Consider the following 16,992-nt stretch of genomic DNA (forward strand, 5'->3'; position numbering starts at 1 on the left):
TGTCACGGAGTATTGGGGGACTCAGGGCCCTGCACCCCCGGCTTCCTGCGATTCACCATGACTCTCAGCCAGCCAGTAAAGCAGAAGGTTTATTTGGATGACAGGAATACAGTCCAAGACAGGTCTTGCAGGCACAGACAACAGGGCCCCCCTCAGTTAGGTCCAGCTTGGGGTCCCAGGGCATCCCAACCCCCCTTGGGAGGTCAGAGCCATCTCTGCCTCCCAGCCATCTCTCCAGCCAGCTTCCAGCACTCCGCTCTCAGTGACCCCTCCCACAGCCTTTGTTCAGTTTCCCGGGCCCCGGAGTCACCTGACCTCCAACCCCCTCCTGGGTTCTCATGTTACAAGCTCAGGTATGTTCCCTTGGGCAGACTCCCATCCCCCGATGCAGACCATCCTAGTCACACTCCCCTGTCAGCATTCCCACACCCCAGCAAGAACAGTCCCAGTTCGTCACACCGCCCCTCCGGGAGCCCAGCCCCGGGGCACAGCAGGGCCAAGGCAGTAGCCTGCAGGGTGGCCGATACCAGAGACGGTGACTCCTGCTGCCCACTGCGCCACTCTGCCGGCATGTGGGGCTCCTAGGGGGGTTTATGGCGCTCTGCCTGTGTATGGGGTTGGGTCTACACCCTGCAGTCTACACTCACTCGCTTCACCAGACCCTGCTCCCATGGGCCAAGCCTGGCACTGGCCCATTATTTTAGGTCCAAACTACCCAGCACCTTTAAAACCAGTTGGTGCCAAGGCCAGGGTCCCCGCCCCGGTGCCAAGCACGCGCCAGCCCATCAGCTCAGAAGGAGCACTGGGTGGAGGTGGGACACTCCTCCCCAGCACAGGACGCTGCTGTTTGGGGAGTGGCGCAGAGCGGTTAGAGCCACTCACCCTCCGGACACAAGGCAACTGCAGCAGAGAAGCAGTGGGCAGCAAATGCAGCACAAGGAGCGTGCCCACCCAGCCCAGCGAGTCCAACCCTTCCCCACCCACCCCCAGCGAGGGGCACTGCCCAGGCACTCACCGGAGAGCTAGTGGGCGGCTGGCTGGGAGGCTTCCTGCCTGGCATTTTGGGACGGGTCGTGGTCGGGTGGCTCAGTTTGGCATTGGAGATCAGGATGGCATCAAAGCAATTTGCATCTGCAAAACCAAGAGGCACCAGCAGCCCCCTCCCCATCAGCCAACGTGCAGGGCAGGCCCTGAGCTCCAGGGGCTGGGGGTGGCACTGGGCACAAGGACTCCACCAGTTCCAAGCTGTGCTGTCAGGCTGAAGAGCTCTGCATCCAGACCGACCGCGCCTGGCAGTGCACCCTCGGGCCGGGGCGACCCACACTGCTATAGCCAGACAGGGCAGCCAGGTGGCCCAAAGACCAGCCAGCAGGGCAGCCACAGAGCTCAACACCCGCCTGAGGCGCCGAGCTTTTGGGAACATCCGGGGCTGTAAGGGGACTGAGCTGCTCCCTGCCCTCCCAAGACAGGTCCCCCTTTCTGCTCCGGAAGGGAGGGAGAGATTTGGGCAGCTGCAGCAGGGGACCAGCCGGCAGGACTCCTGGGTTCCACACCGCGTGGATTAGCTGGGCGAGCTGGCACCGGGAGGCTTGTTACATCATGTGGGCTCCTCACATGCAAACAGCAGCAATGTCCTCACTTTCCTAGCCCAGGAGCAGCCCAGGCCAGAGCGGTGCCTGCCGGGGGTGCTCAGAACCCAGGGCAGGTGCCAGCCCTGCCCCAATGCCCTCAGTCCTGCCCAGGCAGAGACTCCTCCATCCATGCAGGCTCCAGTCACAGCTACCAATGGGCAGCTCCCCTCTCGGCCCAGGGCTCTGCTGCTGGACACCGGAGGGAGATGCTACTCGCCTGCCCAGTGAAGGGAGGGATGGGAACGTGCCAGGCGGCAACAGGCTTACCTGGGTCCTTGGGCTTGCTCTTCTCCGCACTGGCTGGGACACAGTTCGTCGGGGTGCAGGGGGGCCTAGCAACGGCAGACGGTCCTGCACATTAGGGGGCTGCAGCCCACAGAGCCCCTGCCCTCTCATGCCTCTTCCCCACCTCCCCTTCGACCACGTGTTTGGGTCCATCCCACTCCTGTCACTTCCCTGCCCACCTTGGGGGCCAGGCAGGAGGGAGGGGCCTAACTCAGTTGCTCCGCCCCTTGCAGAAGTTTAACAGCCACATGCAAAGCCGGTGATGGCATTAGTGGTGCCAGAGGCAGGAGGCTGAGCGCAGATGGGCAGGGAGGAAGGCGCCCGCCCCGAATACCAAGATTAACCCCTGGAAGGTTTGCGAGAAGAGGCCCCCACTCCACAAGGGGGTGTTAACACAGCACTACATCCCCCCTCCCCCAGCCTGCAACAACCTCCCGCACCAGCTAGAGCCAGCCCTCTGCACAAGGGAAGGGGGCAGGGGCCCCTCACCTGCCGGCAAGGCTGGAGACCAGTTTGGTCTTGGCAGGGACAGGAGGGGCTGGAGCCGCTTTCTTGCTGGCAGGGAGGTTCATCTTGGGCAGGTCCATCTTCTTCTGCACCTTGGGCTCTGGGGGGCAGAGGGAGGGGTGAGCAGCGGGAGACGGGCGGTTCCCCAGGACTTACCCTCCCAGCCCACAACTGGCCAGTGGCTGCAGCCAGGGTCCCAGGACAGTCCCCAGCCAGCAGACAAGGGCCCGCAGCCCGGGCCCCATCATGGCCGGGTCCCCCTCAGAGGCACATTCTTGACCAGGGGAGTTTGCCCCAGGGGGCCATGGAAGTGCTGCTGTTATCCTGGTGTTTGAACGTTAGCCCTGGCCTGGGCCAGCCGCTACCAAGCGTTTCAGCCTCTGGGCCTGGCTGGGAGATTGGCAGCCTGCTGCGGTGACACCTCTGCACGCCCCACGGAGCCGCACATGGCAGGAAACGCTGCCTGCTGCACTCGCCTCTTCCCCAGCTGCCTCGAGCCTGGCTGGCCTCAGGGGCCGAAGCCGCCCGGAGCCAGGCCAGGGCACGGACCGAAGCAGGAGGGGGCAGGCGGGCTACACCCTAATGTAGGAAGCAGACGGCGGCCAGCTGCAGCCCTAGCCGTGCCCTTCCCCTCAGCTCCCCTCCTGACCAGGGATCCTGAGCAGCCTCCCTGGGCTTAGGCAAGGGAAAGCTACGGCCTGTCGCCCATGGGGAAGGGGGCAGACCCGGCTGAGGTATCAGGACTAGCCCCTCACACCCACCTCTACCAGCCGGCTCTAGGGTGACCAGATGTCCCGATTTTATAGGGACTGTTCCGATTTGTGGGTCTTTTTCTTATATAGGCTCCTATTACCCCCTACCCCATCCCAATTTTTCACGCTTGCTGTCTGGTCACACTAGCCGGCTCCTTTTTAGCCAGCTGGGTGCCCACGGCACGTGCCCTCAGGGGGAGCAGCCCAGCAGCGCAGGTGGGTAGTTACCCATACATCCCGCTACCAGGATGGAGACTTGGCACTTCCCCCAGTGCCCATGGCCAGCCCGGCCCAGTGGGCAGCCCCATGGCCTCATGTACCTTTGGGTTCGTGTGGGGGCCGCAGCTCCGCTTTGATGGCGCTGGAGACTTTCTTCTCCGGCCTGAAGACTGGCAGAGAGGAGCAAGAGGAAGAGTGACACGCTGGCTGACTCGGGTGGGGGGTGGGATGCTCCCCCCCGGCACCGTCCCTGCTCCCTCAGCCCCCATAGCCCCCAGCCCCGTCTGCCCCAGGCCCTTCTTTGGGGGGACGCCAGGGCCCTGTGAGGGCAGCCAGCCCTGCTCCCTCCCACGCTGGGCCCAGCTCCATCCACCCGGGAGTCTCGCCGCCCCTCAGGAGCCATCACCTCAGCTGGGCCTGGGCTGGGGTGACACTGGGCCCCCTGGGTTGGGTGCACCTAGCAGACACCCCAGGGAGGTCGATGGGGTTTTGCTTACACCACAGACTTCCCCTGGCTGCCCAGGGGAGGGGAGAACCCAGCCCTGCCCAGGCCCGGCGAGGGGAGCAGAGGTGCTCGCTCAGGGTTATCAGAAGCTCCCGGGAGGCGAGCAAGTCAGCGGCATGGGGCTGACACCCACGCAGCCCAGCCTGGTGCATCCGGGGAGCAACAGCAGCACCCAGCACCCGTGTGTGAATGCGCACGAGGGTGTGTGTGTGTGTATATACGTACACTCACGGTGGCCCGAGCTGCCCCTTTGGGCAGAGCTTAGAGCAGGGCTTTTGGCTGGCTTCACGCTGGCTTGGACTCTGCCTGCACTGCCAGCCTCACTGCCCCTGTGCCAAGGGACACCAGGAGGGGGAGCCGGGCACTGTCCCTTAGGGTGCTCACAGCAGCTGGGATCTCAGAGCCCAGGGTGCCCCCAAAATACACCCAGAGTCTGACCCCCACAGTGGGATGAGCTCAGAGCCGGCCCATCCCCCAGACAGCTCTGAGCACCTCCCCACTGCAGCTACAAACCCTGCTCCGCTCGCTGTCACATGCAGCCCACGTTCCCCAGCCAGAGGTGGTTGGTGCCTGCAGTCTGCACTTCCTCTGCCGGCTGCTGCACCAGCACAGTCCCTGCCCCCCCCCCCACTAGTTCCTCAGGCCCAAGTAGAGATGGGCCCCCCACTGCAGGTCACGCGGCCCTCCGGCCGACAGCCTCTACCCCAGCTGCCTCCGTCCCGCCCTGGCGCCGCATCATGCGGAGGGCCCAGCCAGGAAGCCAGCCCCAGCCCCCCCCCAGAGCTCTGGGCAGCTGGGCCCTGGGGACAGGTTACACCACATAACACCAAGGCAACTCCGCTCCACCGCAGCCCTGCTAGCTCTCACCGGAGCAGCGCTGACCCCAGCTCTGAACCCTGCCTCTGCTAAACCAAGCCCTGACCCCTGAGGGTTCACACAAACCAAAGCCACCCACTGATTTCGTCCCTTTGCCAAGCCCCGAGGCTGGGGCGCCCACCCCACAGCACCCACTCCCCACCCCACAGCACCCAGGCCTCCTGCCTGGGCCCCACGCAGGAGCTTGTGCCACGAGGTCAGGGGTGGGCACGAGCCCCTCCAGGCAGACCCAAGGGGAGAGCCCTGGTGATGGAAGCTCTGCCCACCCTGGGGCCAGAACCATCCCAGGTGGTTCAGTCTGCCACTTCTCAACAGATGCCAGCCTGGGGCTGGCCGGCCCCCCGCACCTCCCAGGGGACACTGAGTGGGGCTGAAAGATGGGCTGGGGGGGAGGGGTGCTGAAAGCTGAAAGACGACAACGCTTCAGGAGCCTACAAAGCCCCTGACCCAGCAAGATCCTCCGTGACGCAGACTGCCAGGGCCACTGAATCCAGCCCCAACCCCCCGCCCCCCCCAGCCCCGGGGTGCAGCTGCTGTGTTCCCCACCCCAGGATGGCGCCTGTACACCCAGCACATTGGGATCCTCCAGGGTGCTAGAGCGGGAGAGCCCAGGGTTGGCACAGGGAGCGGTCACTCATAGGAGGGACCGCTCCCCTCCATACCACTCTGCACCATGCGCATGCCATAGACAGCACAGAAAGCAGAGGGGACGTGGGTACCTGCCACCCCAGCCACGCACGGGGCCTTCACAAGCTGTTTGCGGGGTTGGGGGGGGCCTGGGCCCAGGCTCTGGACTCCAGCCGTCAGCTGCACTCACCGGCCGTCAGCAGGGACCTGCCCGCAGCGCCCCAGAGCTCTGCTCCAAGCCAGAATGCTGCTCAGCCCCTGTACCCTGGGCATGTGACGCAGAGGAAACTAGCACCTCGCGGGAAAGGAAGTCACAGATGCAGAGCACCCAGGGCTTTGCCTGGCTCTGCAGCTCAGGATCCTCTGCCCTCACCGCGGCCCTGCCAGCTCCCCCGCTCACTGCCTGGCAGCGCTACCCAGGAGCCAGCCAGCCTAGCAGGGGAGACTTGGTGACCCTGCAGCACGGGCCATGCACAGACTGCTCGGAGCTGCGCTTGGACCCACAGCTGCTCCGTTGATGAGCCCACGTCCAGCCCAGCCTCCGGGGCTGGCAGGACCCCCAAGCAGCCATGCAACAGCACTGGGCGGGAGCCAGGCAGTGCCAGCCCACAGCCTCCATCGGGTCTGCTTCACCAGGGAGGGGCTCGCAGCCCCCCCCCCCCCCCCCCCGTCAGCTCGGACCCTCCCACCGTGGGCTCCTTACTTACTCGACTCCTGGCTCCGCGAGGGCACCACCGCCTTAATCTGCAACAGAGCAGAGCCCGATGAGCAGGAGGGGCACATCCTGCGGCGGCTCCTGGCCATTCTTTGCCCCGTGTTCAGAGCGCCTCGGAGCCGGGCGAGGCCAGCACCGCACAGGGCAGAACGAGGGGCCATCAGAGTCCCTGCAGCTGGGAAGGATTCTCTCTCCTCCCACCCCAGCTCACCCCCAGCCAGACGCGTCCCGGGCTCTTCCCTTCGTAGCTCCAGGGACCGGTGCTGCCCGGGGCAAGCGGCCGGCGGAGCAGGAGCCGGGTACCAGGCTAGGAGGGCAGAACTGAGCTATTACTACAATTGCAAGCTTGCCATGCAGATTTCCTCGTCCAGCCCCAGAGCCTGCGTGCCCAGCCGGCCCCAGCCCAGGGAAGGAGAGGAACTTCTGGCCCCTGCCCATGGCTCTTGCCAGCTGAGCTAAGGGACGGGCATGGACCACCCTTGGGTGTTCCCTCGGGGTCACTGCGCCACCTGCTGGGGGAACCCAGAATGCTGCCGTTCCCTCCCCCACTGCAATGGGGCCAGGAGCCATTCGCCCAAGTGAATGGCTGCTCCCGGTGTCAGAGCCCCTGCCCCGAGGCCTGCGCCCCCCGCCCCACACAGGGCTGCGCGCTGGGCCCCCCATGCCAGCCAGCCCGAGGCAGGGGGCCCAACCCCGGCACTCACCTTTGGCACCAGGGGCTGCAGCAGCATCACAAAATTATCGGGGAAGAGGCCTCTCTTGCCACCACATTCCCCTTCCCACCAGCCCTCCTCCTCCGTCTCCTGCAAGGCAAGCAGGGAGTGCCCAGCTCAGGCCGGGGTGCTACCCACGATCCCCCCCCGTACGGCCCAGCACCCCGGCCACGGGCTCAGACATCGCGGAGCACAGGGGGTGAACACCAGGCCAAAACCCAAGGGTGTGGCACCCACTCCAACCTGCCCTGCTCCCTCACGGCACCCAGCACGGCCAGCAGAGCCCACCCGGGGCCAGACCCCATGAGCAGGAGGGGCTCAGAGTGACCCGAACGCCCTGGCTCCAGCAGGACCCTGGCATCAGGGACACAGCTGGGAGGGGCAGTGAAAGAAAGGCACTGTGGGGGCATTGTGATGCCCACAGCTCCCTCCATGCAGGGAGGGGATCACAGCCCTGTGCCCCACGGGGATGGTGCATTGCTGGGGGCCCCTTCAGGGCACGACGGCTGGCACTGGAACCTTCCCCCAGAAGCTGCAGCCAGCGGTGCCGACGGGACTGGCACCAAGAGCAGCTCAGCTGGGCTCCCAGAGCCGGGAAGCCAGCCGGGGGATCTGGAGCCCCTCCGAGACAGGACGGGGTGTCGAGGGAACAGAGCGCAGGGGAGATGTGGGGCTGAGACCCAGAGACTCACGCCCTCCAGTACCAGGCTCCACCATTTGGGGGTCCCCATCTGGTTGGTGGAGCAAAGGGGCCAGGGCTGTCGGCTCTGTGTCCCCTGTATCATGCCCAGAGGCCACAGTGATGGGCCAATGACACACTAATGAGCTGCTCCCTGGCTGGGGGGCAGGCCGCTGCGAGGGGGCTGGCTTCCCCACCAGTGAGATGGCAGATCAGCACCCCCCAGGGGGTTCACAGCTTGCCCCGGCAGCCCCCCCCCCCCCCACCGTCCCCAGCTCCCACCTTGCAGAGAACCAAAACCACGTCTCCTCTCTTCAGCTGCAGCTCGTCCTGGAGCTCCGGCTCGTAGTCGAACATGGCCTTGCAGTACTCGGCCTCGCAGTCTGGACGGGAGGGGAGAGAAGGGGCTCAGAGGAAAGCCCCACAGGGTCACCAGTGGGGGGTGCTGTGCTGCTCACAGGGAAAGGACACCCTCCCCTCCCCCAGGTGAGCTCTAGGAACCAGCCCAGTGAACCCAGCCAGGGAATCAGACCCTGCTCGAGTCGGGGCGGGGAAGGGTCCATGCTCCTGCCCTGCAGATGCTGCATGAGCCAGTGGGAGCACAGGCCTGGGGGCCTGGACCCAGATCCCAGCCCCACCACTGCCTAGCTCAGAGGCCCTGGGCAAACGGCTCCCCTGGGCTGGGGGGATCCATCCTGCCCTGGGGCAGTGGCTGGGAATCGCTCCTTGAGGACTGTTGGGGGCATGGTTCTCCCTTCCCATCCACTACAGCCCCAGGGCCGGCCCCTCCCCAGCTAGGGCCCCACAGGGGACACAGCTACTCAGCAGAGGCAGCAGGCTCCATGGGGCAGGGGAGCGCAGGCAGGCCTCACTCACAGGGCTGCAGGGGCTGGCTTGGCGGGGGGTTCTGGGCTGCGGCGATGGGCTTCTCCAACTTCTTGGGGGGCTCTGGCTGTGGAGGAGACAAGGCTCGTTAGCGCTCAGGGAGTGGGTGTCTCAGGAGGGAGTGCGTGCTCAGAGCACCGAGCTTCCACACCCCCACAAGCACCCCAGAATGGGGGCAGACACTGTCACAGAGTGTGGGGGAGTCAGGGCCCTGCACCCCCCCCCCCACTTCCTGCAATTCACCGTGACTCTCAGCCAGCCAGTAAAACAGAAGGTTTATTAGATGACAGGAACACCATCCCAAGCAGAGCGTGTAGGTACAAACAAGACCCCTCAGCCAGGTCCCTTTGGGGGGCAAGGATCTTAGACCCCAGACTCGAGGTTCCCTGCCTCTTCCCAGCCAGCCCCAAACTGAAAACCAAAAACCCCTCCAGCCGGCTCTCCCCCGCCTTCCCTCCCCCTCTCCCTTTGTCCAGTTTCCCAGGCAAAGATGTCGACTCGCCTCGCCCCACCCCCCCCTTCCTGGCTCAGGTTACAGGCTCAGGTACCGTCCCTCACCTAAAGGCACCCCCTGCTCTCCAATCCCCCGGGCAGACAGACAGTCCCAGTAAAACTAACCGACATTCCCAGGTCAATCCACGCTGGTCCCTACTGCATCACACACTCCCACTGACCCCCTCCTAGAGCAGGACCAACCTGGGCCCACGGGAGCCTGGGGTAGCCAGCAGTGCCTGGGCAAGCGCCCACCAGCCCCAGCCCAACTGGCCACCCCTGGGTGGGGCTTTATGGCCTGGGCCCAGGAGCAGCCAGACAGGTTCACCTGCTGGGTCAGGCCACCAGCTAGCCAGTCTCTGGGGCTGCTCCGGGCGGAAGGTGAATCCCAGGACTGTCCCTCTGCCCAACCCAAACACTCACCTTCTCTGCCTCCTTTACGATGAAGGTCTCATCAGTCAGCTTCGGTCTCTGCTTCCCAGCCCCATTCTTCAGGAGGGGCTCTGGGGCCACCAGCCCTGCACACACCATGGGGGGGGGGAGCGGGTTATCTCAGGGCACCTGGGATGGGACAGCCCCTCTGGGGGGCACAGACACTGCTCTGACCCAGAGCGCCAGCAACCTGCCAGCTCCCAGCACAGGGGCCCTGCCCCCCGCCGCTGGTGGGGACGCAGCACTGGGGGAGCTCATGCTTTGCGCCTTGGGGTCTTCCCAGATCAGCCCCTCCACATGTCACAGCTGCTGCAGCCTGGGGTCTCTCCTGGCGGGAGGATCAAGGCAGCAGAAGAGAAGGGAGCCAGGCCCAGTTACCCAGCCCCACTGCCGCTCCCCGCTCCCTCCTACCTGGGGGCAGCCTGTCCAGCTCCTGGACGAAGTTGGAGGGGAAAGCACCAACCTGGCCGTTCTTCCTGCCCAGCCACCAGCCATCCTCGATCTGCCGGGGAAGAGAACGGCTCAGAGCTGAGCCTCACCAGCCGCGGACCCAGTGCGCCCAGAGCATCTCCAGCAGCCGGGCTTGGATGGTGCCACTGTACCCACCCCGGCCAGCCCCCCACTATGGCATTTCCCTTGGGCATTGGGAGGGAGCCCGGGTGTCCCAGCCAAACCCCAGCCTCCCGAAAGCGCTGCCTGCAACGTCCATTGGACACAGACTGCCTCTCCTCCCCTGGTCCTGACCCACAGCGTTGCTGTGTGCCGTTACACCACGGCCAGACCCCACCCCAGACATGGCTGCTCATTTCAATGCCAAGCGACACAGCCCTTTAGCTTGAACAGGAGATCCAGAGGGGCTAGAATGGGGCCAGGCTGCCCCTCCTGAGGTCTCCCATCGCCTGCCCAGCTCCCCACCTGCTTGGCCTTCCCATGTCCCTCCCAACGCAGACATTAGAGCAGACTTCGGGGCACTGCACCTGCTGCACGGAGGGGTGGGAGCTGTGCACACCTCTCCGGTGGAGCTGGGAAGCAGATCTTGCCCTCGCTGCTACCCTCATGGCACAGAGGGGAGGGGCGGGCTTTGGCAGCACACAGGCTGGCCTTGGCCCTCTGCTGCAGGACCGTAGCTAACTGAAGCCTGGTCCCCGCTGGGCTCTGGCCTAAAGAGTCCCTGCCCAGCAGTGCCAGCAGACAGCACCGCGACCCAGGCACAGGCATACCACAGGTGCCAGGGGCTGGAAACAACCCTCCAGCCACCTCCCACTGCTCCCTGCCCCCCAGGAAGGAACAATGCACCAGTACCCCAGCCGCCCCCAACAGCCATTCCCAGGCACATGGGCCTTGGTCTCCGCTCCCAGGCTCCCGGCTCCGGCCGGTGCCCCCCAGCCCTGCTCACCTCCTGCAGGATCTGCACCAGCTCCCCGGCCTTCAGCTGCAGCTCATCCGCCTTCTCCGGTGTATAGCTGAAGTTCACTTTGCACCAGCGCTGCCCTTGCACCGGCGGCTTCTTCGCTGGCGTGGGAACAGCAGGAGACACACGTCACTCAGGGAGGGGAGGCTGGGGGACGGGCTGCACCGTGCCTGCTGGGGGAAGAGCTCAGAGACTGGACCCCACCCCTTGGTCTGATGCATTAGGGGCTTCACAGCTCAGCTTATAAGGGGCCCCCAGACTTTGCCTGCACTGGGATTCCCCCCACTCCTCTGACTGCCCCACTGCAAACCCTGGTAACCCCAGGAACGGGGCTGACTCCCAGCAGCGTGTCAAACCAGCCCTTCTCCCCCGGACGCTGCCCCCCTGCGCTCCACAATGTCAGCTCTCACTAAACAGTCAGGTCTGGAGCCCTGACAGGTTTTCAAGCTTTCCTTCACCCCTATAACAAGTGGGAAGCGAGGCAGCCAGCCTGCCTGAGTCTGCAGACAGCCAGAAACGAGAACTCAGAGGTGGATAACTGCCCTGGGCAACTAGAAGGGAGGTTGACTCTGAAACCTAATGAGGGCATTTCTGGTCTCAGCCCTGATAACCATTTCACTGCAGATCAAAGCAGAGGACAAAGAAGGGTGATGTGTGGTGATTGGGAACCTCGTTTGCTGCTTTGTGGGGATGGAGCTTGGGAGACTCCCACCCCCCACCCTAGTTCGAGCTCTCTGCCCACCCTCTGGAGCTCAAGCCCTGCCCCCCGACAGGAGATGGCTCGGTCCACGGTGCGCTGCTTTGCTAATGTAGGGCCGGTGCCTCCTGGGCCAGTCGCGCTGGAGGGAGGCCAGGCTGTGGGGTGGGAGGAGAGAGGTGCCAGTGTCTGGCATGGCCAGGCCCAACTCGCTCCCCCTACACACTGCCCCCACCCCCCAGGTGGACCCTCTCAGCTCAACACCCCTTGCGGCTCAGCCGGCAAACACAGAGCCTTCGGGGGTAAGAGGCAGGAAGCTCATTTCCCACCTCCCCCCAGCAGGAAACCTGGCTGCCTCCCTACTGCTGGAAGAGCCCCCACCCCCCTCCCTCTCACAGCCTGCCCCGAACCCCCATGGGCTCCACGCTGCCCCCCACTGGTTCCTGGCCCAAGCAGGGGACTGAGGCCTTGGCAGGGGGTCCTGGTACACTGCAGTGGCAGGGCAGGAAAAACGGATCAGCAGCTGCCCCCAAGTCAGGAGCCAGCCACACCCCCGAGCATGGTGCTCCCTAGTGGCTCCCCATCCTGCCCCCGCCCCCAGGAGGCGGTTCAGCAAGCGGGTCCTGAGCCGACGGCAGCAGGCTCAGGTCCTTACGGGGAAGGCAGCCGACGCGCCCCACAGCTGAGGCAGCACCGCAGGGAGCCCAGGCAGGGCAGGTGTCAGTGGCATGGCCCCTTCCCTCCCCAGCCCTAGTGCAGCAGAGATGCTGCCGCCCCACCAGACCCATTGTGATCTGCTGGGTTCCCATTGGGTTGGAGAACAGGCCCATTGTGTAGGTCAGCCAATCAGAGGCCAGCGTGTCAATAACAGGTTTGCCTGGCAGGTGGTGAAAATGCCACAGCTGGGCCCTGTGCAGAGCCACGGGTTGATGAGCGAAGGGTCCCGAGCTGACAGCTGCCACCATGGCACAGAGCCCTATGGGGACCCCACCCCAGCTCTGGGGAAGGGAGCGGTCTTTGGCTGGGAGGATAGAGGGAGCAGGGGTCTTGTCCCCCAGGGCTCAGCGCATGCAGTTGCGGGGGGGAAAGAGAAGGAGATACGGTCAGGGCACTTGGGAGCTCCAGCTGGGGGACCCGGCTGGCCAAGGCACAGAGACTGGGGATGCCGCTCGCCTCCAGCGGGATGAGGAGGCAGCGAGTCTGGGACGGGCGGGTGACGCTGCACCAGTGAAAAGGACAGTGCCACGCCCACACTCTGCCCGCATGCATGGGAGAGCCACCAGCATTGCCAACAGCTCAACCGAGCCCCCCGCAGCCGAAGCACCTAGGGACCCTGGAGCCTCCTTGCAAAGATGACAATAGAACCCAGGAGTCCTGGCACCCAGCCCCCACCTCTCCAGCTACCGGCCCGTTTTCAGGTGCGTCTCCACGCCAATCTCAAACCCTGAGTCCTCAGCTTCCCCTCCCCCACCCCCGGTTACTCTGGCACCCACCACTTGCACGCCCACCCGACGGTTCGTGCCCCAGCATCCCGCGAGTGAGGGAGCCTGGAAACTGTGCTCTGTACACTGGTGTCCCAGGCCCTGGGTCTCTGGCACGCCCTGCCCGAGGGGCCCCGCCAGCGCACAGCGCCAGCCACTCACCAAAGCGGGTCGAGCGGGGGCACCTCCGACCTCCGTCAGCCATGAGAGACGCTGGGATTTCCTGGGGCAGACAGAGCACAGGCAGGGTAAGGAGCCGACGTGCTGGGCCGGGGGATGTGAAACCCGCGGCAGCTTGTCGCCCCTCGGAAGTGAAACTCCCGCAGCCACAGGGACGGAGCAACCTTGGAGATCTGCTCCCAGGTAATGGCGGAAGCTCAGGGGTCATGAGGTGCCGGTCTCAGATGGAGGGGGAGGGTAGCACCAGCCCGAAGGGCCAGCCTGGGGCACACTGCAGAGGCACTGGGGGCACTTGGGTGGGTTTATTGCATCCCCCACTGGCTAGTGTCTAGGGCGGCCCAGACATCTTAGAGGAAGGGCTCCCCAGGAGTTAACCCCTCCCTCTCGCTAGTCCTCGCTGGCCTGCCACACAACAACCAATGGCGCACAACCCAGGACACAGAGCATGGGCCCCACTGGACAGATAGACACGTGGGGGCAAAGCAGGACTAGAACCCAGGTGTCCTGACTCCCAGCCCTGGGCCTGAGTCGCAGAAGAGAAAAAGAAAACACCAGGATTGCCAGCCACAAACATCCCATATCTGCAGAAAGCAGCCAGTGCCGGGGGGACCCAGCCCCACCCCAGGCAGGGCCAATACCAGCATCAGCCCTCGCTCATTTCCAGGTGCAACCCACTGGGATTATCCAGAAAGAAATGCCACAGAAGGCCCCGCCCAAGGGAAGGGGGGCTCCTGAGACAACCTCTAGCCATGGGCTGTAGAAGAAGCCGGCTCCCACTAGCTCACCCGTCTTGCACGGCAGCCCCCACCCACAGCAGCCATCTGGGCAGTAGTTACTAGGAGAGGGGAAACAGCTGCCTGTCCTGCTTATATAGGTGACTTGGGAGGGTGTGTCCCAGGGACCCCGCCCCTTTGCCCTGGCCCCCAGAGAGGCCCAGGGGAATGCTGGGATACTGGAGGATCTGGGGCCTGTTTTGCATTGCATGATTTGCAGCTGCACACTGATTGCCCAGCACCCCCGAACATCAGGCCGTAGGTGGCTCTGGAGTCCTGCAGGTGTGTGTCGATGTGCACACCTTCCAGATGGCTGCAGGGCGTGGGCATGCGCACCTGTGGGGGTGGATGCACTCGGTCTCCCGCCCAGGTCAGGTTTGCTTTGGGAAGCTGCCAAGCCACCTCCGAAGCCCGGCCCGCCAGGCTGTGTGGGCAAGTCAGGCAAGACGTGGATTCAGCCGTGAGATGGGCCCCGTGCTGTGGGCAGGAGCATGTGGAAGATGGTCCTGTGCCCCGGGCAGGGCAGGGGAAGTGTTCCCGCTTCTGCGTGGCAGCGTGTCTGTCCGTAACCCGACAGGATCCCCCACCCCACTCACCTGCACAAACTGCCGGGGGAAGAGCCCCGTCTTGCCAGCCAGCTCCCCCTGCAGCCACCCCTCCTCCGGGCCCGACTCCACCTTCTGCACAATGTCCCCGGCTTTCAGCTGCAGCTCATCATCCCGCTGCCCAGCAAAATCCACCAGAACCAGGACCTCCCCTAGCACCGGGAGAGAGGGAGGCTGAGAGGAGGGTTCTGTTCGGCACCCTTGGGGGCAGGAGCGGAGCTTCCTGAACAAGGCTGGGCCAGTGCGGGAGCCTGAGCCCATGAGCTGCCCTCAGTTTGCCCAGCCTGGTGCAAGGGCGCAGGGCCTGGAGCCATCTCTCTGTGCTGCACATGGGGGCGCGAGCGTCAGGGCTGGAGCTCACCTGGATGGTGCCTCCCCCCCTCGGTTAGATTGTGAGCCCGTTGGGGCCAGGACTGGCTGTGTCTGGGCACTTCTATAGCCAACAGTTACGCTAGCGGGGGCTGGCGCGCAGGTGCTCAGTGGGGCAGGGCCTTGAGCCGCCGAGTAACGCCAAGGGCCTGGCAGTGCAGGTGGGGACAACTCATGCGGGCCCCAGAGGGGAGGGGGGCGGCGCGGTCCCCGGGTCCCAGAGCAGGAGGAGGTCACGCACTCCCCAGGCCCCAGGGGGGAGGGGGCGGTACATTGCCCGGGCCCCAGGGGGGTGGTGACGTGCTCCCCAGGGAGCGGGTGGTCCCCAGGCCCCAGAGGGGAGGAGGTGACGTGCTCCCCGGGCAGGGGGGAGTAGAGTGGTGCCCGGGCACCAGGGGGAATGGGGGGCAGCATGGTCTCTGGGCCCCAGAGCGGGAGGAGGTGATGCACTACCCAGGCCCCAGGGGGGAGGGGGGCGGTACATTGCCCAGGCCCCAGAGGGGAGGAGGCGGCGTGGTCCCCGGACCCCAGGGGGATGGAGGGCGGCGCGGTCCCTGGGCCCCAAAGGGGAGGAGGCGGCGTGGTCCCCGGACCCCAGGGGGATGGAGGGCGGTGCGGTCCCCAGGCCCCAAAGGGGAGGGGGGGTGGCATGGTCCCTGGGCCCCAGAGCGGGAGGAGGTGGGTACATTGCCCAGGCCCCAGAGGGGAGGAGGCGGCGTGGTCCCCGGACCCCAGGGGGATGGAAGGCGGCGCGGTCCCCGGGCCCCAAAGGGGAGGAGGCGGCGCGGTCCCTGGGCCCCAGAGGGGAGGAGGCGACGTGGTCTCTGGGCCCCGGGGGTGTGTGTGTGCACTCCCCAGGTTGGGAGGCTACTGAGCATTTGGGAGCAGGCGCCTGGCTTCTCCCCTCTCAGCGTGTGGACGGGGAGTGAGCGCTCCGAGCCAGCCCTGCAGGGGGTCCCTACACAAGCCAAAGCTTTCAGCTCAGGGAGCTGGCTAGCCCCAGTGACACACGGGCGTGGGATCAGAGGCCCCCCCGCTGAAGGGGCCGCTCAGCCGAGGCCCAGCCCCGAGCCCGTATAATTCACTGTCACTCCACAGCGTCACAGGCAGCCTGGCTCGCTCCCGTCTGTCCTGAACAAGGGTTACGGTGACATCCATGGATTGCTGAGTGTCTGTGGGGTGAGGTGGGCAGCGCCCAATGTCCCCAGGCACATCTCCTGCCCCCCACTCCTGACCAGATGGGCCCCACGAACCCCGCCCTGGGCGAACCAGCCCCAGCGCCCCGGGCTACGTACCCATGGTGGTTCCCGCAGCCTCCTGCTAGAGAGCGTGTTGGCAGGCTCCAGCGCGGAGCAGGGAGAAGCGACTCGTGGAGCTGGGAGGGGAATGCCAGTTATGACAAGCCTGGCGTGGGGGCCGGGCTGCGGGAGGCAAACAGGCGAGGCCGGTTCTGATAAGTGCAGGTGACGGGGCTTTTTACAGCCTGGAGGAGCCGGGGCTGCGGGAACTGGGAGAAAGGCAGCAGCACGGCAGGACTGGCTCTGCTAGAGCTGCAGGCCAGGCAGCAGGAGCGGGGCCTTGCCCCACTCCCCAGGGTCCCAGCCCAGGCGGAAGCCTCCGGCATGCAGGACGGGCTAAGGGGGCTGTGTCCCGGCCCTGGGAAGGAAGCCCAGACATCACAGCAAGAAGGCGAGGGACAGGGGCTCCCAGCCAGGCCAGGTGTGTGGGTATCGGGGGGGTTGGGGGGAGCAGCAGGGAAGTGTCCAGTGTTGCCCTGTGCCTCCCAGGCCTAGACACAGAGCTGAGCCACCATGCGCCCCTGAGCTCAGCCCCAGGTTAGAGGGGAAAGGGACTTGCCCAGGGTGGCACAGAGCAGGGACCAGAACCCAGGAGACCCTGGCTCTAACCCCGCAGCCCCTCTCCACTGGGCTGGCTGCTGCCCCACCACCTCTGCATCTGCTAGGTGCAAAGAGACGCCCCGGCAGGGCCTGACAGGCCCCAGCCCCCAAAGCAGCCTCTGGGTGAGCGTTAGAGCAGCCCAGAGCCGTGGCTGGGAGGAGCCCGTTAGATCTGGCTCCGGCTGTGGCAGACGTGGCCCAGCCGCTGTGTGGGGATCCCAGTATGCTGTGCTCCAGGCAGGCAGGGGCCCACCGAGTCA

At 65.5% G+C, this 16,992-nt stretch overlaps 1 protein-coding gene across 1 annotated transcript in view; it reads right to left on the reverse strand.

Moving 5' to 3' along the window:
* The window catches only part of SH3D21 (SH3 domain containing 21), a 19,485-nt gene extending 3,269 nt beyond the window's left edge, over positions 1-16,216 (reverse strand). Inside the window, exons 1-14 of the mRNA XM_034754314.1 lie at positions 16,130-16,216; positions 14,457-14,617; positions 13,070-13,130; positions 10,715-10,830; positions 9,730-9,820; positions 9,310-9,404; positions 8,386-8,461; positions 7,792-7,892; positions 6,822-6,920; positions 6,110-6,443; positions 3,496-3,564; positions 2,406-2,523; positions 1,899-1,963; positions 1,016-1,131 (exon numbers count right to left, since the gene is read on the reverse strand). Coding sequence (XP_034610205.1) covers positions 1,016-1,131; positions 1,899-1,963; positions 2,406-2,523; positions 3,496-3,564; positions 6,110-6,443; positions 6,822-6,920; positions 7,792-7,892; positions 8,386-8,461; positions 9,310-9,404; positions 9,730-9,820; positions 10,715-10,830; positions 13,070-13,130; positions 14,457-14,617; positions 16,130-16,133 — 1,506 coding nt within the window. The 5' untranslated portion in view covers positions 16,134-16,216. The remainder of the gene's footprint in view (positions 1-1,015; positions 1,132-1,898; positions 1,964-2,405; positions 2,524-3,495; positions 3,565-6,109; positions 6,444-6,821; positions 6,921-7,791; positions 7,893-8,385; positions 8,462-9,309; positions 9,405-9,729; positions 9,821-10,714; positions 10,831-13,069; positions 13,131-14,456; positions 14,618-16,129) is intronic.
* Positions 16,217-16,992: the final 776 nt, after the last annotated feature.

The sequence above is a fragment of the Trachemys scripta genome, chromosome 20 (genome assembly GCF_013100865.1).
Source record: "Trachemys scripta elegans isolate TJP31775 chromosome 20, CAS_Tse_1.0, whole genome shotgun sequence".
NCBI classification, from domain to species: Eukaryota; Metazoa; Chordata; order Testudines; family Emydidae; genus Trachemys; species Trachemys scripta.